The 22,645-nt window shown below is 57.4% G+C and overlaps 7 protein-coding genes across 7 annotated transcripts; 3 read left to right on the top strand and 4 right to left on the bottom strand.

Annotated features, from left to right (window-relative positions):
• Window positions 1–1,047: 1,047 nt before the first annotated feature.
• Window positions 1,048–1,350, bottom strand: PG998_000050 (uncharacterized protein; the record flags this gene model as incomplete). Its single annotated transcript, XM_066866868.1, has 1 exon — window positions 1,048–1,350. One exon carries the CDS (start codon window positions 1,348–1,350, stop codon window positions 1,048–1,050), a length of 303 nt encoding a protein of 100 aa, XP_066735283.1.
• A 23-nt stretch (window positions 1,351–1,373) lies between these two features.
• PG998_000049 (uncharacterized protein) lies at window positions 1,374–1,979 on the bottom strand (the record flags this gene model as incomplete). Its single annotated transcript, XM_066866867.1, has 1 exon — window positions 1,374–1,979. One exon carries the CDS (start codon window positions 1,977–1,979, stop codon window positions 1,374–1,376), a length of 606 nt encoding a protein of 201 aa, XP_066735282.1.
• A 3,738-nt stretch (window positions 1,980–5,717) lies between these two features.
• On the top strand, window positions 5,718–7,053 carry PG998_000048 (uncharacterized protein; the record flags this gene model as incomplete). The annotated part of the gene is made up of 3 exons (XM_066866866.1): window positions 5,718–5,870; window positions 6,053–6,222; window positions 6,291–7,053. 3 exons carry the CDS (start codon window positions 5,718–5,720, stop codon window positions 7,051–7,053), a joined length of 1,086 nt encoding a protein of 361 aa, XP_066735281.1.
• Window positions 7,054–7,830: 777 nt separating this feature from the next.
• Window positions 7,831–8,618, top strand: PG998_000047 (uncharacterized protein; the record flags this gene model as incomplete). Its single annotated transcript, XM_066866865.1, has 3 exons — window positions 7,831–7,918; window positions 7,972–8,209; window positions 8,294–8,618. 3 exons carry the CDS (start codon window positions 7,831–7,833, stop codon window positions 8,616–8,618), a joined length of 651 nt encoding a protein of 216 aa, XP_066735280.1.
• Window positions 8,619–9,571: 953 nt separating this feature from the next.
• PG998_000046 (uncharacterized protein) lies at window positions 9,572–10,696 on the bottom strand (the record flags this gene model as incomplete). The annotated part of the gene is made up of 4 exons (XM_066866864.1): window positions 9,572–9,606; window positions 9,680–10,198; window positions 10,283–10,624; window positions 10,687–10,696. The coding sequence occupies 4 exons, from the start codon at window positions 10,694–10,696 to the stop codon at window positions 9,572–9,574; spliced, it is 906 nt and encodes a 301-aa protein (XP_066735279.1).
• Window positions 10,697–11,184: 488 nt separating this feature from the next.
• Window positions 11,185–16,840, bottom strand: PG998_000045 (E3 ubiquitin-protein ligase MARCH6; the record flags this gene model as incomplete). The annotated part of the gene is made up of 5 exons (XM_066866863.1): window positions 11,185–11,296; window positions 11,606–13,050; window positions 13,094–13,263; window positions 13,314–16,620; window positions 16,697–16,840. 5 exons carry the CDS (start codon window positions 16,838–16,840, stop codon window positions 11,185–11,187), a joined length of 5,178 nt encoding a protein of 1,725 aa, XP_066735278.1.
• Window positions 16,841–18,652: 1,812 nt separating this feature from the next.
• Window positions 18,653–22,233, top strand: PG998_000044 (Transcription factor; the record flags this gene model as incomplete). The annotated part of the gene is made up of 3 exons (XM_066866862.1): window positions 18,653–19,509; window positions 19,586–21,034; window positions 21,099–22,233. 3 exons carry the CDS (start codon window positions 18,653–18,655, stop codon window positions 22,231–22,233), a joined length of 3,441 nt encoding a protein of 1,146 aa, XP_066735277.1.
• Between the last annotated feature and the right edge of the window lie 412 nt (window positions 22,234–22,645).

The following is a 22,645-nucleotide window of genomic DNA, read 5'->3' as shown; positions in this document are numbered from 1 at the left end:
TCAAACGTGCAAGTGGAGTCCAGCATCATCCTTGCGGTAGTTGTCGGTTCCCGGAGAGCTCGGTAGGTGACCCCTGCTAAATCGTGGCACCCCCTGTCCCATCTCTGCGGAAGATCGAATGGTTGGCAATCTTCTGGGCCTTGCTCAGATCCACGTCGTTGCCTGTTCTTGATCTGTGCTCGGCCGGTTCATGCGAAACTGGCGCCATTCACGGGGACCCGGCCCAATCTCCGCGTCAGCTCGGAGGAGACTTGGTTAGCCTTGAAAACCAGGGCCACCCCATACTACACCCCTGTGATCTGGAATTGGTCTCTATGCAGTCGACATCGGCCGGCATTAGCTGACTGTTGTTGAGTGCTCGGCCGATACCTTCGATTTGTGTTTACATCTACCGTCCAGGGCTTTCTAGTTATCTCTTTCGTCCAATGCCTTGCCACGGAGATCTTTGGAAGAAAGTTTGCATAACTGGAGGCAATGTTGATCTTCGAGGATCATTGATCTCTACCCAGCCGTATTATTCAGCAATAGTATACCAGCGCCAAGAAATCGATAATGCCTGCCAACTCGAGTAAGGATCAGCATTGAAAAGGCACTGGTCCCACTTCAGGCCGATTTTACCAGGTCGTCGGCGCCCATGAGGGTGAAGAGGGAAGTTAAGCTTTAATCCCTCTAATACTCCAAACTTAATCTACAGCCAAAAAGCAAAGAAGGAGTGTTCACTGCCAAGTTATTTTGATATGCCATTGCTACTGGGTGCAATCCTGTCCAAGCCCCATGCTCATCTCATGGCTTAGGCCGGGGTATGCGCCGCAGCTTGAGAACTGATCGTGGACGGCCAGTCTCTAATTCTTAGGATGGGAGTATAACAATTAGTAAATGTCATGTATTATTGATTCGTAAAATAATCTCCCATCAGCCCTCCAGCACGAAAACTCATGAATAGTGAGTAGTCCCATGTCCACACTACGACCTTCGTAACGCAGACTACCACCCTCAAGGTGTAGCCCAGCAACACGCGGGATCCACCCTGGTGCTTCCATGGGACGTCTAGTCCACTATGGTGCTACTGCTGGTATCGGAGCCGTAGCCGCTCCGGCGCTTCTTGCGGCCCTTGGACAGCCAGCCCCAGCTCGGCACAAAGCGCCGCCACCCCTTCCTTCGACGGCGCGAACTCCCGACATCCGAGTCCGAGTCCGAGTCAGAGTCCGAGTCGTTACTGCTACGGGCGCCGCAGAGCAGGAAGCGGGCGAGCCCGCCCTTCTTTTTCTCGTGGCACTTGCAGGAGCAGCAGCCGCAGCACGACTTCGTCTTGCGCCCCGGCGGCGGCGGCGGCGGCGGGAACCGGGACATGGGCGGCAGCCCGCCGGGGCGCATCACCCCGGGGGTCCGCCCGGGTAGCCGAGCCGCGCCTCGAGGTTCAGACTCAGCTCGATGGCCGCGGCGTAGAGCTCGCGCACATCCCGGAACGGGCTGTTGGGCTTTCTCGACTTCTTGCCCGCCAGGTGGCAGAACTCCTGGGCGGCGATGTCGAATTGGTTGGCGCTGCTGCTGCTGCTGCTGCTGCTGCTGCTGCTGCTGCTGGGACCGCCGTGGTCGGTGCCAGCAGCATCGCCGTCGCGGGCGTGGAGCGCGGCGGAGAAGCTGATGATGCCCAGGCTGCGCAGGGTTCGTTCCAGGGCTACTGCCGTGGTTCCGTCGCCCGTGTCGCCGGCAGACGGCCACCACTTGTCGCAGGTGACGTTGAGCCATTGGACTGCCATCGGGGACCCCATGTCCCGCCAGAGACGCACGGTGCGGTATCGGAGGGACTCCCAGTCCGGCACGATGGTTGGCGGCTGCGGCTGCCTGTGCACTCGCTCCAGCTCGATGAGGCGGGCATGAATGTTCTCGAGCGTCACGGGCAGGGCCTCCTTGGGGGGCGTGATGCTCTGAAGCCCCTCCAGATAGGCGACCTGCTGAACGAAGGCGTGTTGAGTCATTGCGGAGGGAGGTTTGGCTGGCTAATGCCTTGACAGCGTTGTAGCCTGGCCTTTTTTAAATTGTATCTATGCGGAGATTAAGACAAGTTTCTTTTTTGAACTGGACGACAGCCAATATGTTTAGGGGAGGACGACTCAAGGGCGGGGGAGCTGGGGGTAGAGAAACAGAGGAAAAGTAGGGGTGGTCCATAGAGCCGCCGATGGCATGATATATTGGCCAGATTCGAGCGGGGTAATAAGAGCCTCTTTTTTCGGTGGCTGTCAGCGTTGTCGGGCGCGGTCGACGCTCTGCTAATAGTATACGGCCACGGCAACCGATGGCCGTCTCACTGCATCTGCACGTCAAACGAGGCATGCAGCTAGCCGACGTTGCCTGATGTGACCACGGCCAGTCAAACACCGAACTTGACTCATGCCCTCCCCGAAGACTTTGCAACCGATCCTATTAAGATCGAGGCTTAGTGTAGCCCATCTCAGATAGCCTCCTTCTGTTGGTCCAGCGGTTTGATGGGGGCCGTCATGGTCAAAGCAGGCTGGCTTCCAATCAATCTTGGCGTGACTCCGCATGCAGGCCAGCATTTAGGGGTTATTTCATTGGATGTCCTAAACCGATGGCTTTTTGGAGGGTGTTGAACTGGTGTGAACGCCCTTAGATCTGGGCCAATGGATATTTCATCATGTGACAGGGCCGTCGGCAACTTGCCCCTCAATGGTAATGGATGGCCGAGGGTGCAGACGCCTATCATATTAGTGAGGCTGAATGATTCAAACGGGACGGATCGGGTCTGTACGCTACAGCGACGTCACATCTATTGTGATAATCCAAGGGCGGGAATGCATACTTCCGTGGAACTTGCTACCAATACCATCAGTCCAGTAGATGCAGTTGCTGAAGTAAAGGTTCTTGGTATCCTTCTCGGTGCAGGCCTCGTGTACCTGGGCTAAGTGAAGGGAAGAATTGTCGGTACGGCAAAATCTAACATAGTATCAACGCTCGGAATAGCACAGATGCAGCACTGTTTGACCAATGTTGCCGCTGAACACGTTACCGCCGGAGCCCTTGCGGCGTGATGTACGGGGCGATGCTTATTGAAGCCTCCGACATGGCTCCCTTTGCACCGGCGAACTAGACTCAAAGAATGCTCCTTTGGTAAGAACCCGGCCTTCAACTACAGGCGGAAAATGGTCTTGTGTTCATACTAACAACTCTCCTCGCAATCAATGGCGAATAATACCATTTACCAGTAGTTCTGAAGCTCCCATTTAGTTATGATATATTGGAAAGTGTAAAGTCAATCGAGTATATTCCGAAAGTAAAACTCTAAACAAAAGTAAATTCGTCGTCTGTGAATCTCACTGCCCATTCAGGCTGTATAACCCGTGAATCCCCCGCCTGCCCACATGGCTTTAATGATTATCTGAACCGAACAAGCTCTGCGCAGCCAGTGGTTCACTCCCTCTTCCTCCCTTCTTGGTAGTTCTCAACGAAGTTTCCTACGGCCGAGTCACTTGCCGAGCCCCTGACCCCAGGGAAGGTTGTCTGGTCACCTATTGTCGGACGCTGGACAATTTTCTTCCCCAGTGACGAGAGCCCAGCCAGACAGGGCGAACTCAGAAGAAAATCCCTCGTAAAAGCATAGAGGCTCCGAACGAAGCCCATCACCCCATCGCACTCTGGTTCGGCTTCCTACCCCTTCTTTTCTGGCAACCTTGGATATGTGCCTGGTGATCCTCCTTTTTCTCGAATCTCCTGATTCCACAATTGCCACAGGTGTATGCACCTTCCTGTGTACTGCACGCAATCAGGTGGCGTTTGTGATTGTCGCGCCGTTTAGTTTGAGAGTGCTCGCAGGCGCATTGGTAGTTTTCGCCGGGTTGGTGTATGTTGTTGTAGTGCCGACTCAGTTCACCCTGCCTTCGGTATGCCACATTTTCACAGCCCCACCGGCAGGGGTGTCTGTGATCTTCTGTGATGTGGTCCTTGAGCGAGTTTTCGTCTGGAAAGACTTTGGAGCATTTCCCACTATTGATTTGGCATTGGATCGGACCGACAGGCGGCTGTGCGGCGGCTTGGTAGGCAGGAGAGTTGTGGAGTGAATGGATTGAAGGAACAGGAGGATCGGGTGAAGTCGCTGGAGTGTTGTGTATGCTTTCCGAAGGGTCATCTTCGGAGTCTATAGAATTGACGCTTTCGAGACCATGGTTGCCGACCGATACAGAACAAGGCTCATAAATGATGGAAGAAGGGTTTTGGTAAACCAGAAGAGCAGGATCGATGCATTCCGCATGCAACGTAATCTGATTGATCTGCCACTCCTGGCCTGACCCTGCCTCCACCGAAGTGCACGAAGATTCTCCAAAGATAGGGTCATCGTCTCGATAGCGGTCGAAGTCGTCAAGTTTTCCCTCAAAGGGGCCGGGAGAGGTTGTGTCCCACCCAGCTGCAGCAGACTCGCTGCGCGTTACGTGATAATCATGGTGTTGTGGAGGAATAGGGGTGCCGCGGGACTAATCCCGCGGAACCTCTACTTAAGAAGGATGATTGATATGGCAGCGGCGGAACAGCCAAGGGGTTTTCCAGACCACGATCCGTGGTCTCAGAGTGAGTGCCGATTGAAAAGAACCAGAAATTACTCTGTTAGTTTGTCGCGCTCAACACTTTATGTGTATAGCCGCCAGTCAGGCTGGCCCGTTTACCGTCGCAAGTGAGGCTAAATCATTGACCAATTGCGCGAGCAATTGACTCGACCAAGGACACCCGACGGCGACATCCCACCTTCGGAGTGATACAGCCCTCAATTCGCCTCATGCAGCAGCCTTGGTTGGGTGACGTAGGCAGTGAGTTGCTCAGCCGGGCATTGCGGCTTGAGAAAAGCGTCAGCTGGCCTCCAACTGCCGTGGATAATAGCCGATCTATCACTTGGCAAGATGCGCTGGTATCAACTGTATGTTCACAGCCTTTTGCCCGTGAGAAGGCAGTGTCGCGTTGTGTTACCCAGCTCCAAATTGGCCTCACTAGCCCCCAATGTAACGCGTCGCCGGGAGTCAGGCTGTGAATCCCTGGGCCCATCCAACAACTGTGCAATTACTCTGTATAAAGCTGCCGACCTGGCAAGAACACATACCTTTTGCAGCACATAGGTTGTTTCGAGTGGTTCCAATAAGTATACTAAAAAGTCTCTAATTACTTTTATCAATTGAGGGTTTCTTCTGATACGAACCATGAAGATTGGCGAGAGCACCTCGGCCCACCTCCAGCAGCAACCTCGTCCCTTTTCGGTTTTCAAACCAGAGTGTCGCCCTTCACGCAGATCCATTCCACACCTACAACGCTATGATAAAGCTCATGGCCCTCTCATTTCTCGGATCGCAGAAACTCCTTGCGACCCTTACGCGTGCTGTCAAGGGTTACAAGATTCAAAGCAGGCTTTGCTTCGATTGAGTGATGAGATTTCAACAACGATATCGCTTGAAAACCCCATGGATCTTTGGTGGAAAGCAAGGGAACCCTGGGATTTATTACATGATCTCTTGGATGCGCCATCGGGCCCTCAACTGAGTACTCCACTGGATAGCCTATTGCGCGACCTACGGTACTTCTCATGGATTGCACCACGCCACCAAGATTCGGGGCTGATTTGTCATCTCCTAGTTCCTCGACTTAATCGGTTTGTTGTGGAACTGGATGTGATTGTTATTCTCTATGATACTCCACCAATACTCAAATTGGGACGCAAGATGGATGAGATACTGAATGCTTTGGCGTATGTCCTCAATCTCGACTGGGACTATAGAAAGCCTTTTGACTGGCGCAGAGATCCTGATGGCCTAGGGAGTTATGGAGAATATCTTGGCGAATATCTTGCACTCTCCACGGCGCTCAAGGGTTTGGTTTGTTCCCGTGGCCGGCCATTTAGCGTTCTTATACATCGCCCGTTGGGTGAAGCGTTTGAAGACCAAATAGAGCAACCTTCAGGAATCACTCGCACCACACAGCCCTCGCTTTTCCCCGGTAAAAAGCACCACTCACGCGTCACCTGTTTGCGAGGATACCACCATTTTCGCTTCCCCAGCAACAAAAGGACTCTCAACCCAAGAAACCGAGTAAAGCCAGAGACCTCGACCTGGCAGAAGATACTGTGCTGCCTCTTCTATCCAGAAGACGGAAGCGCACACCGTATTGCCCCCCCAAAAGCTGGGAGAACGAAGATGCCACAGATTATTCGTTCGTTGACGTCAATATGTGAGAAAGAGTCCACCGCATGCTAATTTCCACGATTTGGGACATCCTTTTACTGATACGCTCCCTAGGGAACTCTGCGAGAGGGATGGAGAACGCGACTTCCATGAAGTCAGGAGCCGGCTAAGAGATGTTGGACGCCAAGGCCTGGTAGCCTACGAGTCCTACATCGGTGCGATTCTTGGGGGCCAGTTCCAGTTGGGTGCAATTATCCAAGAGGAAGATGATAAACGGACATATGAGGTCCACCCACTCGTGGACCCTAGTTGGAGGCTGCAAGCGACTGCCTTTCGTCTTCAGGGGTTACCCAAGAAACTGCTGGACTCGCGTAAGCGACAACTCCGGCGGTTAGAGCCACGAAGCTTATGCCGAATTGATCAAGCAGGCATGAAGTTTGTAATCCACGAGGCGCGCGATTTGGTGGCACGTCCTAGAGGCGTTCCGTTGGACGCGGGGGATTTCGTTCTTGATCATTGTCAGTACCCCAGCCTGGCTTCCTCCAATGGCCCCGTTGCTCCTGTGATAGCAGGAGTCTCATGGGTGGTCATGGCTCGAGCTCTGGCTCAAGATCCCCAGCCATCCAGCAACGCTGCTGAGCCCGACCAGGGTTCTTCGTCCAGGTCCCATTACGGGAACATTCCTGGGGATAGGGGTGTTCCTGACAAGCCTTGTCAACCAGAACGTCAAGTACAGGCAGGGAAACGCCCTCGACGAAAGAGACGCCAAGGAAAAGCAAAGAGCACTTCATCACAACAAACCCTAAGCGAGTCTCAAGTGGTGCCAGAGGATCCGTTTCCTGTCAGCCATTCTCACCCGGAGATGCTTGAGCACTAGCTGTTGGGCTACGAAGAGAGTAGAATAGTTACTAAGAATATACCTCCATCTCTGGTTTTCTTTTCAATCTCTACTTGAACTTACAGGGGTGACGAACGGGTAGAAGATATCTCGTTCGCGTTTCAGATTCTAGTCCCGGGTGAAGACCTCATCGCTGATTGTCGATCGGCGATAGGCCCATTCTGTCGACTCTGGCTATGCTTCCCCGGTTGGGATTCATGCCCTTATCTTGCTGCCAGATGAAAGTGCGGTTAGATGCATTAAGATCTGGAGCGGCGTCATGTGCGCCCCTTTGCACCGTCGAACTAGACAACTTCGTCATCAGTCGCCGTCGAAAGCTCGTATGAGTCGGCGTGCTAGGCCCCATATGAAGCTCTGAATCTTCCACTGTCAGCCTCCTTTCAGACACGCCGCCAGTTTCAGACGGTCACACTCATCATCAGGTTACAGGCGCTACGGCGAATTACCCCCTTGAGTCAAAGACTTCATCCACGAAGGCCTCCCAGGCTGTGAATTTACTAGTATGTTTCAAAGGGTGGGGTTTGGTACTCGGAACCGAGAAGGATCTCGGCTTGCATGCAATGTAACCCGAGTCCATCCTTCTGGATTGGAGCTTGGTAGATGTTCAAGACCAACTGTTTCCTATTTAAGGGTCCAGGGACTGCATTCCATCAGAATTGGAATCTTGACAGCGAGTCTATTTACCCCGTTTCCAATTACCATCTTGCTTCAATCCTGGTGGGTAGAAAGTCAGACTTTTGTCTAACTGACTTCACCATGGCCAGGATTGCGTCCTTTTTAATCGCCGTCGCTTCATGCCATGCGTATTCCTTCAATCGCTGGAGCCCACCGGGGTCAGACGACCGTATGTTATGTCAGGCCGTGTTCCTCGAACCAAATTACTAAGCTTGTTTACAGTGCGAGCCCCTTGTCCCATGATGAACACCCTTTCGAATCATGGAATCCTGCCCCATAATGGCCGAAATATCGATCTCAACACCACTCTTGGCGGCCTCGGCATGCTCAATCTCGAACCTGAGCTAGCCGGCTACCTTTTCGACTTTGGCGTCCTGACCAATCCCGAGCCCAATGCCACTACGTTCACTCTGCAGCATCTCGGCATCCACAACATTCTGGAGCATGATGCAAGCTTCAGGTAAGCCAACCTCGACTGATCTCTTCATATATCTAGCGTCGTTGGTATCACTGTTGGGAGAGACGTGAGCTTACTTAGCCGCAGCCGGAGGGACGCCTACTTTGGACAAGACCCTTCGTTCTTCGACGCTGCCACCTTCGCCGAGACCCGGTCCTACTGGCATGGCCCCATCATCGACGTGAACACCATGGCGCGTGCCAGGGTGGAACGGCTGAAGACATCGATCACGGGTAACCCGGAGTACAGCATGAGCAAGATCGGGACGCGCATCAGCCTCGACGGGAGCGTCGCCATCCTGTTGATGTTCGGGGACGGCGAGACGCTCCGGGCGCCCAAGGAATTCGTGACGTACTTCTTCGGTGAGTGGCCGGCATCCGGCATGCCTACGAGGTCTCTCGTGTCGACCTAACTAACAAGAATATATTTGGCAGAGAATGAGCGCCTACCTGTCGAACTGGGATGGAGGCCACCGAAAACGAAGATCAACAAAGCCATGGTAGCACGGTCTTTGCAGAGGCTTGCCAATGTGACGAACACAATCGCGCCGGGTTACACTTGAACGCTCTAGGGTCTACCTACTTATCACCTCTTGTGTATTCTCAGACCGTTTGAATTGGAAGTTGAACTTATACCCCCAGGATGTGATTCCTTATGTAGTAAAGCTCTCCCATGAGGCATACGATCAGCATGGGAAAAGGGGGTTTGGCAACCCAATTTGGGCGATTCAGGCTTTCTCCAAAGCATTCCAGAACAGCCTGAAGGCTATTGTGGTGATTGGGCAATACGGTTAGGTCGAGGGCTTGAATGTCGGATTGGTCTCCATGATATGTGTTGCTGAGATTCCACACATTGTTCAAGTCCAGGGTATCTCATGTCATCTAGGCCATCAAATGAAGGAGAAGCTTCGTTAGACCCTTCTGAATCCAGCAGGGTGTCTTTATACGAGCCTGAGTGGCATCTTTGACTGCTGCCAGACCCGTACGCTTGTGACCTGGGATGGGAACGCGCCGACATATAGGTCAGCGACTGCCATAGTAACTACTCCGCTGGGTATAAAGGTAGGTGTGCATCGGGCTTCAGTACCTCGATTGGATTGCCCGTCGCAATCCCCAACTACTTGAGATCTAGTGATAATTGCAAAGAGCCGCAAAGCAAAAAGGGAGACGATGGCAAAAGAATTAGTTGCACTAGCCGCGAATCGAACGCGGGGCCCATCGATGGCAACGATGGATTTTACCACTAAACCACTAGTGCCTCTCAACAGCCTGGGTATCTGATGTATTCTGATTTTCATTATTGCACATTTTACTACTGCCACCACATTACTAGGAATAATTAAATGTAAAATGTAATATCTCCCTCCTAGTTGTTCACCGCGGGCTGGATAAGCGTGGTACCTGGTCGCAGCAGTCAGCATTGGAATCCGTATCGACCGAATCAATCCAGCAAGACAAGCAGCCGCCAACTCACCTCCGTCCGGGTAGACGATCTGCCCGTTGTAGAACAAGCCGCCCCGGCCCGCGAGGAACAGGATCGTCGCCGCCATGTCCGTGTCGGTCCCCGTGCGGCCGGCGGGGTTGGTCGACTTGATGTCGAGGGCGCTCTTGTTGTCGGCGCCCGACGCGCCGGCCGTCATCTCGCTGGGGAAGATGCCGGGCGCGACGACGTTGACGCGCACCCCCACGTCCTTGTAGAGCGTCGCCAGCATGCGGCTGACGTGCGTCGCCGCCGCCTTGGACGCCGCGTACGCCGGCTGCCCCGCGCTCGGCCCCTTCATCGCCCCCGAGATGGACGACACGTTGACCACCTGCGATGTGTAGCCCGGCGTCGCGTCGCGGCCCGCGGCGAGGAGCGGCAGGAACGCCATCGACATGAAGTACACCCCCGCCACGTTGGTCTGCATCGTCTCGCGCCACTGCTCCTCCTGGCTGCCGAGGAAGTGTTCCGAGACGGCCTTGGGGTCGCTCATGTCGGGCTGTCCGTTGCTTGCTGTGTGTGCGCGCACGCCAGACGTTAGCTAGGTTGTCGTCTTCTCTTTCTATCATCGTCATCATCATCATCATCCCTACTTACAATACTTGGTGTCGTTGTCCCGCGCGATCCCCGCGTTGTTGACCAGCAGATGGATGCCCCGGGGCTCCCGATCCTCGATCTCCCGCGCCAGCCGGATGGCCTCGCTCTTCTGGCTCACGTCGCCGGGCAGCGCAATGATCTGGCCAGGCCCCGTGCTGTACAGCTTGACCGTCTGGTCAAGCACCTCCTTGCGCCGGCCCGTGATGTACACCTTGGCGCCGTTGGCCTGCAGCGCCTGCGTCATCATGAGCCCAATGCCCGTCGCGCCGCCCGTCACGACGGCCGTGAGGTGCGACACGTCAAACAGGGCGCTCGCGCGGAGGTCCGGGCTGTCTGCTTTGCCTGCAGCGTTCGCATTGATTAGTTGGCGTGCTGATAAGCGCCTATTTTTAACAGTCTCTCACCGGTTGCCATGGTTGCTTTGGATATGATGCTTAGAGGGGTGCAAGGTCGGAATGCACTGCGAACTATTGATGATCTGGTAGGTGCAAATAGTCGAAGCATGTTCGGAAGAGGTAGTTATGAGGATATACAGCCATGTAAAGTGCCTACGGGTGGAATGCAGCTTGCTGGCTCGCCTAGTGTCGACATACGGCGTATCTACGTCAACAAAGGGGCTTCTGGGACACGATGACGACAAGACATGGCCTTCCCTGCTTCTCCAATGTCCACACTTTCTCCGCTATTCCTATCCTCTTCGCCACATTGTATTATTAATCAATCAACACATCCGGTAATCGATGTTTGCTTTAAAACTTCAGTTAGTGTCTTATACTTGGGCGCATCTTGCACATAAGCCAAGTCAAAGGTAGTCTGTGACAACGAAATATTAAACTGTGCTATATTATGTGCCGCTGTCGTAGCAGTTGTTCGCAAAGGTCAAGGTGTCAGCTTGAGCCAGTTCATCCAGGCTGCGACGTTGGACTAAGCCAAACAATTGGTGTATAGCTCCCCTCATCTACCAGACTGCCAACGATGCCCTGGTATGGCCAGGAGAGGCTCTCGCCGTTGGTACTGTGAATGGTCTTAGCCATCGACCTAGTAGAATAACTATACACAGAACAGCATAAACATCACTCTCACTAAGCAAGCCCAATTTACAAAACCGTGTTCTTTCTTCTATGATACGTATATCTACTGCTGCTGCTGCTGCAAGCTACGTACTTCCTCAAGCAATCCCAGCTCGAGCCCCTCCTATCGTCTATTTACTACCACTTCTTCTTTCTTTCTTTCTTTCTTTCCTATTCTCTCCTATAACCGCGCCCCGTTCCTCCACTCCCCTCCCGTCCCCATCGACGCCCCCCCTTTCGCCGTCCCGCCGACCAGCCCGCCGAAGTTGTGCAGCCGCTCCCCATGAGGTAGGCCTCGTCGCGGACGCGGGCGCGCCAGCCGTCCAAGACGACGAGCACGCCGCGCAGCAGGTAGGCCGCCGCCAGACACGCCGCCGCGAACGGGTACGCGAGGCGGTGCGCGACGACGAGCGTCTTGGCGTCCCAGGCGTGCGTCCCCAGCAGCCGCCGCGCCACCAGGAGCCGCGTCGCGTTCGGCGGCAGCAGCACCAGCAGCGCCGCCGCCGCCAGCCCCGGCAGCACGAACGCCCGCGTCAGCACCGCCGCGTCGGGCTCGAGCCAGCCGCGCCGCAGCACCGCCCGCACCGCCTGCGCCGGGCGCCCGCCGCGCAGCACCAGCGCCCGCGAGCCGAGCTTGACGTACAGCAGGCCCAGCGTCCAGGCCTGGATGACGCGGATCGTGTGCCCGCCGAGGGTGAGCTGCTGGATGGGCTGCGGGTCCTGCGCCGAGCTGTAGAGGATCCACGTGTGCAGGGGCACCAGGATGTACAGCTCGACGAGCAGCGTCGCCAGCAGCGGGAACACCACCAGCAACATCGCGTACGTGTAGCCGACCTTGGCGCCCTGCCGGGCCACGGCCGCCACCCGCTGCAGCGCGTCGCGGTCCAGCAGCGACGCCGCCGCCGCCGCCGCCCAGCCGCGGAACCGCTGCGTGAGGGAGCGCGCGTGGAACGCGAAGTAGCCGAGCCCGCCCAGGATGTAGATGCCGATGCTAAAGGCGTAGATGTCGTTGGTCCGGATGTGGGCCGGGATGAGGATCTTAAACATGCGCCGCCCGAAGACGAGCGGGACGATGGTGATGCCCACGCCCGTGACGGCGGCAAACATCCAGATGAAGAGGATGAACAGGAAAACGCGGGCGCGGAAGTGCGGCGGCAGGTAGACGAACTGGTAGTTGGTGCTGGAGTAGAGATCCGACTCGGGCAGTTCCGTCTTGCCGTCGAGTCGGTCGTTGCGCGAGGACACGGCAAAGAACACGGGCTGGCCCTTGGGGATCTTGACCTGGTCCGAAGCCGGCGTCCGCACAAAGCGGCCGTCGGACACGATCTGGCCCGAGTCCACGAGCTTGGTCTTGGCGTGGCTGAGCTGGCGCATCTCCTCCATCTTGATTTCCGAGGCCGGCTTCGCGTGACCGCCCTCGAAGGTGTCGCGCCACGTCTTAGGCACGACCTTGCCCTTCTTGTCGACTTCGAGGAACAGCTTCCGGTACCACGGATACTGGTCTTCCTCGCCCGGCGCGATCATCAAGATGCCCTCCTCGTCCACGCGGCGCTCGCCAAACAGGAACCACGTCAGACGCAGCGTCCGGGCGCATTTTCGGAACCACCACGTGTACAGGGCATGCAGCCCGTCGCTGGGCTTGAAGAACTTGACGGCCAGCGGCATGAGGAAGTTGTAGAACAGGAGATCGATGGGGAACTCCAGGACCGGTTCGTTGGACGAGTAGTGGATGGGGGAGAACGTGAGGCAGGGCCAGAGACAAGCCCCAGACCACACCACCCAGGCAAACGACGACGAGCGCTCCGTAGACAAAGGCAGAGAACAGAATCTTACGCAGCTGCGTGGTCACGTTGCGCTCGAGCACGTCTCGTACTGGATGGAACTCGGGGTCGTCTGGGTCTCTAATAAAGTCTGGAGGAGTTAGCTTTGGAAAATAAGCAGAAAGGGAACCCATGACTTACACAAGACGCCCTTGCGCATAATCTTGCGACACATGGACACGAACAGGGCAAAGTGGAACATGTAGCCCGTGCCAACGAACCAGTGCACAAATATCGACGTGAGGGGAAGTTGTAGGTAAAGAGGAGCCGCGATTTGAAGCTGGCCGCCTCGAACAGCGGAAGCAGGGCAAAGTCGAGCAGGAGACCGCAGTACAGGGGGAAGATGAGCATCTCGATGCTGATAATGAGGATGACCTTCATGACGCCGCTGGCTTGGTTCAGGGCGTCGATGATGGAGGCTTCCCCACTCCTGCGCGGCCTGGCTCGAGGAGAACGGAGTGCCCCGTCCGAGATAGAGACCGGCGAGGAACGTCATGGTGAAGTAGCCGCCCAGGATGGCGTACGTCCGGTCCTTGGCGCCCCAGAAAGCCAGCATGGGGTCGACCGGGGCCGTGTTGTTGGGCAGGTTGAGGTTGATGACCCACGAGTTGGGCTGCGTGATGTGGGCCGTCGCGTTCTTCAGCCAGCCCAGGGCCTCGGGTGCCACGGCGCCCAGAGTCGCCTTGGCGGTATGGAACTTGGCGCTGTAGTCGCCCCCCAGGACATATACCAAGCCGGTCGCACAGGTCGAAAGCAGGTCGTGGCACTGCGTCTTGACCTCGATCAGGGCGTGGTGGCTGATGGCAGAGAAGTTTCGCACCTCGCTGGGCGAGATCCACGGCGTCTCTGCGGCAAAGGTCTCGGCAAGACGGTTGAAGGAGCTGTTGGTGAGCGCGCGGGCATCGGTAGCAGCGGAACGCAGGAACTCGCGGCCCTGCTCCATCTTCCAGAGAGCCCGAATCAGGTTGAGGAGATCCAAGACCGCCGTCATGGTGAAACCCACAAGGAAAAGTACCACATCCTGGATGAATTTGGAGAAGCTGAAGACAATCCGGAGGAGCCGAGACGGGTTCGCCACCACCCACACGGCTACTCGGCCGATATTGTAGGGGATGAAGATGCCGAAGAAGATGGTCATGGAGACCAAAAACGCGCAGAAGATGGCGTTCTGGAACAGGCCAGCAATGGGTCCTCGCATGCCGATGAGCTCCATGATCCCCTCAAAGTCCTCGGCATCTTCAAGTGCTTCGGGATCGAGACCAGCAGCCGCAGCGGCCTCCACGACATCGGGTGCGAGCTCCACGGGATCAGGGTCCACGTTCGGGTCGTCGCCATGATTGGCCCCGACAAACGGCGCATCTTGGTTGTCCAGAAACAGTTCAACGCCATCTTCGAGGGCATCGGCATCATCCACGTCCTCGACATCGCGCCACATAAAGTCGGCAAAGCGATTCACAAATCCACCGGGCGGCTGGACTGCATCGACCTGGGCCTGTAGATCGCCAGGGAGGTCAATGGGAGTTTCACGGTCAGCACCATCAACCTCGTCGGTAGCTTGGGGCTCTAGCTCATCAGCGCGAACGCCGTGCACGGCGAGATCCAGTGGGGCCACGCGGGCATCGTCATGCCCAAATACCATGGGAGGGAGCTCATTAGCCGTAGACTGCTGGCCAGGAACACCAAAGTTGGCGACGGAGCTGCCGGAGGAAGGAGTAATCAGGCCGGAAGCCGACGACGTGTGCTCGTGCTCGACTTCGTCCCGTTCCGTGGCGGAAGGTTCCTGGGGTAGGTTGACGAAAGACCAAGTGTTGTTCGCCAGGGGGTTGATGGTGTTGTCGTGACCCTTGGGCCCGTCGGATACAGCACGAGGTCGGCTCGAGGATGATGGCATAAACAGCGGGTCCACGGTATCCTGGTTCTTGACGTCGCTAAAGTCTCCGTGGAACCATGACGAGTTGCCACGCTCAGCATTGTTATGTTCTTCCGTGGCCTTGCGCTTGCCCTTCACATCTCCGTCCTTTTCATTAGCGCCATTATCATTGGGGGTTTGGGCAAACACTGGTCCGGAGAACTCATAAGGGGCGGGAACTTGTGGCGACTCGTCGGGTGTTGTACTGGCCGTGGATCGTCCCGTGGACAACGTGGCGCTCACGTAGCTTTCGAGTCTCTCTTCGAGTCCCTCGTCGCGGATCATGCGAAGAACCTTCTCGCGGTCTCCATCGGCTTCTCGCCATATGCGCAGATACTGACTGACTTGGGTTGCCTCGTCCAGCTGCTGTTGAATGGCCTGCTGGTCGAGGGTGGGTTCAGCATTCGCATTCTGGGCAGCTTCTGGCTCGCCCTGCGTGTTCGTGTTCTGCCGCGCCAGACGCCGTCGAAAAGGGGCAATGGGTCGTTGCTGTGGGTCCAGGGGTTCCCTTGTATTGTTTTGCTGCTCGTTATCGCCATGGAGCTCCTCGTCTCTCTCGTCGTAATGGGCTATGACGGAATCGCCATCCCTTGCTTCGTTCTCGATCTCGTCCTCGGCTTCCAGGTCTTCATCGTGATGGTGGTCATGGGGTGGCATCATGGGAGCAGCGACGCCATTGTTCTCCTGGGCCGCAAAAGCAGCGCGCATGTTGATCTCGGGCTGCTGTTGCACCACGTAGTCGCGCACGAGGATGATGAGGATAAAGCACACAATGACCAAGACGGTGATGATTTGGCCTTCGAGCACAGCAATGACGGTTCGGTTGACGCCGGCGTTGCGCGTGAGGTTCTTGAGGAAGCCCACCTCGCTCAGCAGCGACGAGTACGGGTACTGGCGGGTGGAAACCCCAGACTGGACGGCACTCGTCAGGTTGGAGGGCGCTTCGAAAGACTGCTCGCTGACCAGACTAGCTCCTCCCCAGATGATACGCGAGATGGCGGCGACGATGGTGCTGCTGGAATTGGCGTGTGCCTGGGCGGAAGTGATGCCCAGCGCCCGGAGGAATCGGGGAATCTGTTCGGCGATCTCGCCCCGCGAAGCCGCCGTAGTGGTGGCGGGGAACATGGGCCCCGACGGGCAGGTCGTGGTGGTAAGCCCCTGGCTGGATACCGAAGAGGCGATGGCGTCCCGCTGGGCCGTGGTCAAATTCCGCACGGCGTCGAAGGTGGAGGGGCCGGGGCCGAAGCCCTCGTCGCTGATCCAGAACAGGAACGACCACACGGATCGCATAAGATAGGGCAGCCAGCCCAGCCAGACGCTGACGACAAGGGTGGCGCGCATCCAGACCAAGATGTTACGGAACAGGTACTTGGCCATGTGGCTGGCGAAGACGTAGAAGGGTAGGCTCTTGGGCATGTCGGGGGCGTAGAGCTTGGTGAAGCGGAAAGGTGTCTTGCAGAGCTCGCAGTGCTTCTTTTGAGAGTGCGATAGCCATTCCATCAGACAGTCCTGGTGGACGTACTTGATGCTCCCGCTGCACTTGCACGGATAGAAGAGCGGCTCGCCCGGGTTTCCCTCCCCCTCTGCATATCCGGCAGGTATCGCCATCGCCGACGGCCGAGTCGCTGGCGGCGGGGATCGGAGCAGGGTCTTCTAACGGCGGCATGGTGTCGGACGGGGCGGTGGAGGTACGTCTTCGCTTGATGGTGTTGGGGAACTCGGCGGGGTCGGGGTCGACGGCAGGGGGCCAGTTATCCATACTGCAGGATTGTACGGTTGCTGCGGCCTGGCCGGGGCCGTTTAGTCGATGTTGTTCTTCGGGAGTTCGTAAAGTCGTCGTGTGTGATGTTGCAAGTGAGCTTGGCCAGCGGGCCCCGTCATGAAGTCGGTAAAACCATCAATGGAAATGCAAGTGACGCGATCTGTGGTTGGGCTCGAATCGTTATTAGGCAGGCAGACGGGCGTCTCTCCGAGACGCTTCTTTCACTGCTGGTTGGCAAAGAGTAGTTGGTCGACTTCCACCTGAGACAATGGGCGGGCAGTGGAAAAGACATGCAGATGATGAAAATGTGTTGTGACGGGTCCAACCAAGCGTTCAATGTCGACGGGAATGGATGCAAATCCGTAGTGGGTCGCAGTGGAAAGGCTTAGGGACTTAGGGACTTAGGCTTTTAGGGACGTCGGGACTTGGGGAGGGACGCAGCCAGCCAATTGCCACTGCCCGCTCACTGACTGCCCAGCTAACCCCAGCCTTGCCAGCGCCGGTAATTACTTGATTACATATCATGCGTGGGACAGGATCTAGAGCACATTGTCGGCTAACGTCTAAAGGTCTGATGCGGGCGCGATGCGGGCGTCCTCGTCTCGAACCTTTGCGCTATCTGGGGAAAGGTCCTTCGGGGTGCAGGACTCTACCGCGATGCCGATAGGAGTCCAGGCCACGCACGCATGCTTTGTTCTCGCCCATATCAGCTTGTCATTGATCCTTCTTGCTCTATGGTTATCTAATGAGATATGAGATGTGTCCCCCACACGCTACTGGCAACCCGGATGGAATCGGTGCCATGAAAGGACAACAGCCAATGTACGCCCAGGCTGATGACGTCTCTGCGTCGGCACGGCGTCGCGCTAAAGATTGGAAGCACCAAGACAGGAAGATCGGCGATAACGTGAACCTCAGGGATGGAAAATAAGAAGTGAAGGGTCTTGCTTGTCTCTTCATCGCTTGCAGACATCAGCACGTACCCCAGCAAGCAGCAGGCAGTGGGCGAACATAGCTCCCAAGGGTTACTCCCGAGCCTTGCACCGCAGTCCTGGGGACCGTTCTATGTACGAGTGGCACTTTGGGTCGTCTTGATTCGAATTGAATTCAGTTGTGCGCGATATCGACAGGCCAAGCTACATCATCTCCATGCAGCTACACCTTCAGCTCTGCCCCGGTTCATCCTTTCTGCAGGGCGTCGAGCCAATCAATCAGTGGATTCCTGCTGCTGCGAACGTGTGCGAGCGAACGAACTAATGCCCCACTGCGTCATCGGCCGGCCTTCAAGGTGAGGGAGGGACAGCTCAAGCTTGCTTTTTGGCGAGAAACACAAATGACGAATGAAGGGACTTTGGCGATTGTTCGAACAAACTCTTCTACACTCGTCTTTCCGACCTCACAATTGCCATTGTAATAAAGCTGTTGCTTCGACAGTTTCTGATTATTGCCTTGTAGAGTAGAGGACCAATCCAGGCCCGGAAACACTGACAGCACCCCCGGCCAGCACCACCCGCTCAAGGCACCCACTCCCACTCCCACACTTCCCTCCCGTCCCCGGCCAACATTGTCGCACCATCGACTGATTGCCTTGAGCTATCTCTTATCCGCTTCTTTTTTGCTTTGCTGGCATCAACAGATCATCCGAGCTGAGCAACTTTCTCCTCTCGCTCATCTTCTTTCCCAACTTCGACGGGTTCGAAATCTCTGCTGCCTCCCCATGCGTTGCCTGCCGTAGTCAATCACCACTGCAAAAATAGGATCACAAAACACCCCCGTTTCTCGACAGGCCAACAGCCGCCTCCATCCATCATGGTGGAAAAGACGAACGGCCATGGCAATGGCTCGCTCAACGGCCTCTCCCACATGAACGGCAAATCCCAACCGACACGCCAACGCACTCCTCCCGTCAAGCGCACCGCCGCCAAGAATGGCTTCCTGGCGCGCATCATCAGCATCACCGCCAGGCTGCTGACCTGGTACTCCATCGTCACCATTTTGTTCCGCTGCCCTGCCACGATACAAGACTTGACCGAGACCACCCCCAAGGTCTGCAAGCCCTACTTCCAGGTCAAGGACATCGTCTCGCCGCATCTGACCCCGTACTATGACACCTACGCCGCACCCTACGTCGAGATCGCCAAGCCCTACTACAACACCGTCGACCGTGCCGTCATTACCCCGGCCCGCATCTATGCCGTCAAGTATGGCGGGCCCCAGCTCCAAAGGGCCCAAACCATGGGTCTGGCACAATGGGAGAAGACGGTCCAGCCGCAAATCGTCAAGTACCAGGGCTTGGCCAAGGTCCAGTATGAAAAGAACGCCGCGCCTCACGTCAACAAGGCCACCGAGGCCGTCGCGCCCTACTACAACATCGCCAAGACCAACGCCCTGCAGACGTACCACGACGTCATGCTCCCCGCCTACGTTTTTGTCCAGCCCTACGCCCTCCAGGGCTACGACATGGCCTCGACCTTTACGGTGGACACGGCCGTCCCGACCACCCTCTGGGCCTGGAACAAGACCTACGTCTTCCTCGATGGCGTGGTCTGGCCCCGCGTCAGAAATGTCTACGTCAAGACCGTCGACCCGCAAGTAGCACGCATCATGGAGCGTCTCGGGCGCCACCAGGACAAGAAGGTCAAGACCTTCTCCGACGAAGCCGAGTCGTAAGAAGCGCCTCATACTTTTTTTTTCTTAGAAATATCTAGTAAATACAATCGTTACTAACTGTGACGGCGATAGATCCAGCGTCAAGTCTGCCTTTGTGAAACCCACCGCCTCCGTCTCCACGACCGCCTGGTCTTCGACTGCCACCACGAAAGCTGCCCAGGCCACTCCCGAGCCCGAGTCGGTTGCTTCTTCTGTCGAGGCCGAGGCTGAGCCGTCTAGTTCGGTTGAGGTGCAGATCAACACCGACGGGAGCGAGCCGTCCAAGGATAATGTTCGCGAAGCTGCGGCCAAGACGGTCGCCGACGATTTGGAGCAGTGGCAAGGAAAGTTCACCAAGGCTGCCGCGGAGTCTGCTGACGAGATTGAAGAGCGGGTTCAGGACATCGCCGATCGCCTGATCAAGGAGGAAGCCGGCGTGGTCGGCAAGTCTCACCTGACCAAACTCGACGAGACTGTCAAGACCGGGCTGGGCGAGCTGAAGAAGACGCTCGTCGCCATCCTGGAGAAGCATCGAGACGCCGGCGACAAGACCGACGCGTCTCAGCTCGAGGAAGAAGTGGCCGCCGCCGTGCGAACATCCGGACTGAAGATTAGAGACCAGGCCCAAGTTATCCGCACCTGGCGCCAGAAGTACGACGAGGAGATGGAGACGGCCTTGACCGCCATCGCCCAGGAGCACATCACCATCCTCGAGGGCATCCGCGACCTGGCCCTCCAGAAGCTGGGCATGAAGTGGGCTTGGATGGACGGCGTCACCTACAAGGACTGGCAGAAGTACCACCAGCTGCGTGCGCGCCTGGACGAGTGGACCGACCAGCTCAAGGATTTGGTCACATCCCACCCCAGTCTTCCCGCAGTTCAGACGGCCAGTACCGACATCGAGGACGAGGGCATGGCTGTCGCGGCCGAGGCTGCCCAGGAGCTCGGCAACCTAAAGCAAGTGGCGGCCTGGAAGGCCATTGCCGGCGACTACAGCGACAACTTCGACGCCAGCACCATGAAGCTGGCGGCCGAGGCGGCGCAACAAAAGGCCGCCGAGGTATTGAAGGAGGCTGCTGGAGATGCCGAGGACATTATGCACTCGGCTGCTGGTAAGGTCAAGAACAGCGTTGAATCCGTTGGCGAAGCCATCAGCGGAGCCGCCTCGAGTGTCAAGCCGTCTCAAGCCGCCGCATCGGGCGACGCAGCCGATGCCGACACCTCAGCTGTTCCTCCCTTGGAAAGCATGGCGTCTGAGCCCACCGAGAGCGCCTCTGACTTGTCTTCCAAGTCGGCCAACACCGCCAAGACCAGTGCCGCCGAGCCTGTCGAACCCCTTCCCACTCCAGAGGTTGTCGATGGTCCCGAGCAAGTCGAAGAATCCATTGTCGCGTCTCCCGACCACCCCAGCTCCTCGGCCGGATCAGCCACCCCTAGCGTCAAGTCGGCCATGTTTGGCGCTGCTGCGCAATCCGTCCCCTCGAGACAGCCCATCATGGACGACTACGACGAGAGCGCCGAGCCCTTCCTCTCCAACGTCAAGTCTGCCCTCCCCCACAGACGCGGCCGCCGGTGTCACCTCGGCTGCGCAAGCGGCCTACACCAGCGCCATTGCCCAAGCTGCAGACAAGTACTCGAGCGCCATGTCGGTGGTCTCGGTACAGGTCAGCGGCACGCCCAAGCCCGCGCACGAGGAAATGTTCAGCTCCGTGTCCCAAGGCTACTTTGACGCCCTGGCGACGGCCAACTCGCGCCTCCAGAGCGCGGCGACGGCCGCCTCCCAGGGGATCTACGGAACGCCCACGACCAAGTGGATGCCCGACATGCCCACGATGCCGTCGGTCGACTGGGAGCGGGTGCAGTCGATCGCGCAGCAGAACCTGCAGGACTCGGTCGGCTGGGCCGGCGAGCAGCTGGAGAGCGCCAAGGTGGCCATCGGCGCGGCCGAGCCCACGCCCAGCACCCCGTCGGAGCGCGCCGCCAAGATGCTCGACCAGGCCAGGCACAACTACTACGCCGGCCTGGGCCTCGCGCACGCCCGCTACAGCGACTTCCTCGCGGCCGCGTCCACGGCCGTCCGCTCCATGACGGCCACGCCTACCCCGACCAACGTGCAGGGCACCGCGAGCTCGATGGCATCCGTCGCGGGCGAGTCGGCCTCGTCGGTGGCTTCGGCGGCCAGCGAAGCTGCGGCCTCGGCGGCGGCGGCTGCGGGCGATAGTGCCTCGGCGGCCGGCGACTCGGTGGCGGCCAACTGGGACTACCTCGTCAGCCAGGTCAGCTCGCAGGTCTACGGCGCCCCGACGCCGACGCCCTGGTACGAGAACTTTTACTCGGTGGCGGGCGACTACGCGTCGCAGGCGGGCGAGTATGCCGCCTCGGCCACGGGCGCGGCGGCCGAGTACGCGGCGAACGTGGGCGACGCGGCGGCCGACTCGCTGTCGTCGGCCAACTCGGCGGCGGGCGAGTACGCCGGGTCGGCGACGGAGGCGGCGGCGGCGCAGTACTCGGTGGTCAGCTCGCTGGTGTCGGAGCTCATCGTGGGCAAGGAGCCGACGGTGACGGAGTCGGTGTTTGCGCGCCTGGCGGGCGTCTACGGGGCGGCGACGGCGACGGCGGCCAGCGCCTGGAGCGAGGCGTCGGTGGCGGCAGCGTCGGCGGCCGGCAACGTGGCCGACTCGGCCAGCTCCATGACGGAGGCGGTCAAGGAGACGGTCGACCACATCCGAGACGAGCTGTGAGGGAAACGAACGCGGAGAGGAGGAAACACTGGGGAGATGGGACATGTGCCGTAATGATGCAAGGATGAGAGGACAACGGAACTACGGCGGGAGGGGATGGGAATCGGCATACAACAGGCTGGGGAAAAGCCGGGGGATCGCTGGGACGGAAGGCCGTCTAAACGAAAGGGGGCTTTTCGGATCACTCTTTTCACGAATTAACTTACTGACATATACCCCCGAGCGATGACATGCAATTTTCCATCTCTTTTTTTATTATAGCAAACACAATTGTACTAAAGACGGAAGAAGACGACCAGGCCAGAAGGCTACGTACGGGCAGACTTAGCATCTAGTGAAGGCTGCAACTGTCTGGTCGATGAGTTCCGAGTCACGAAGAGGGTGAGGGTGAGGGGGCAGTCGTTGTACTCTA

Source organism: Apiospora kogelbergensis (assembly GCF_038363985.1).
Source record: "Apiospora kogelbergensis strain CBS 113332 chromosome Unknown utg000001l_segment0_segment0, whole genome shotgun sequence".
NCBI classification, from domain to species: domain Eukaryota; kingdom Fungi; phylum Ascomycota; class Sordariomycetes; order Amphisphaeriales; family Apiosporaceae; genus Apiospora; species Apiospora kogelbergensis.
The sequence above is the reverse complement of the archived record's forward strand: the minus strand, read 5'-3'. Positions and strand labels throughout refer to the sequence as shown.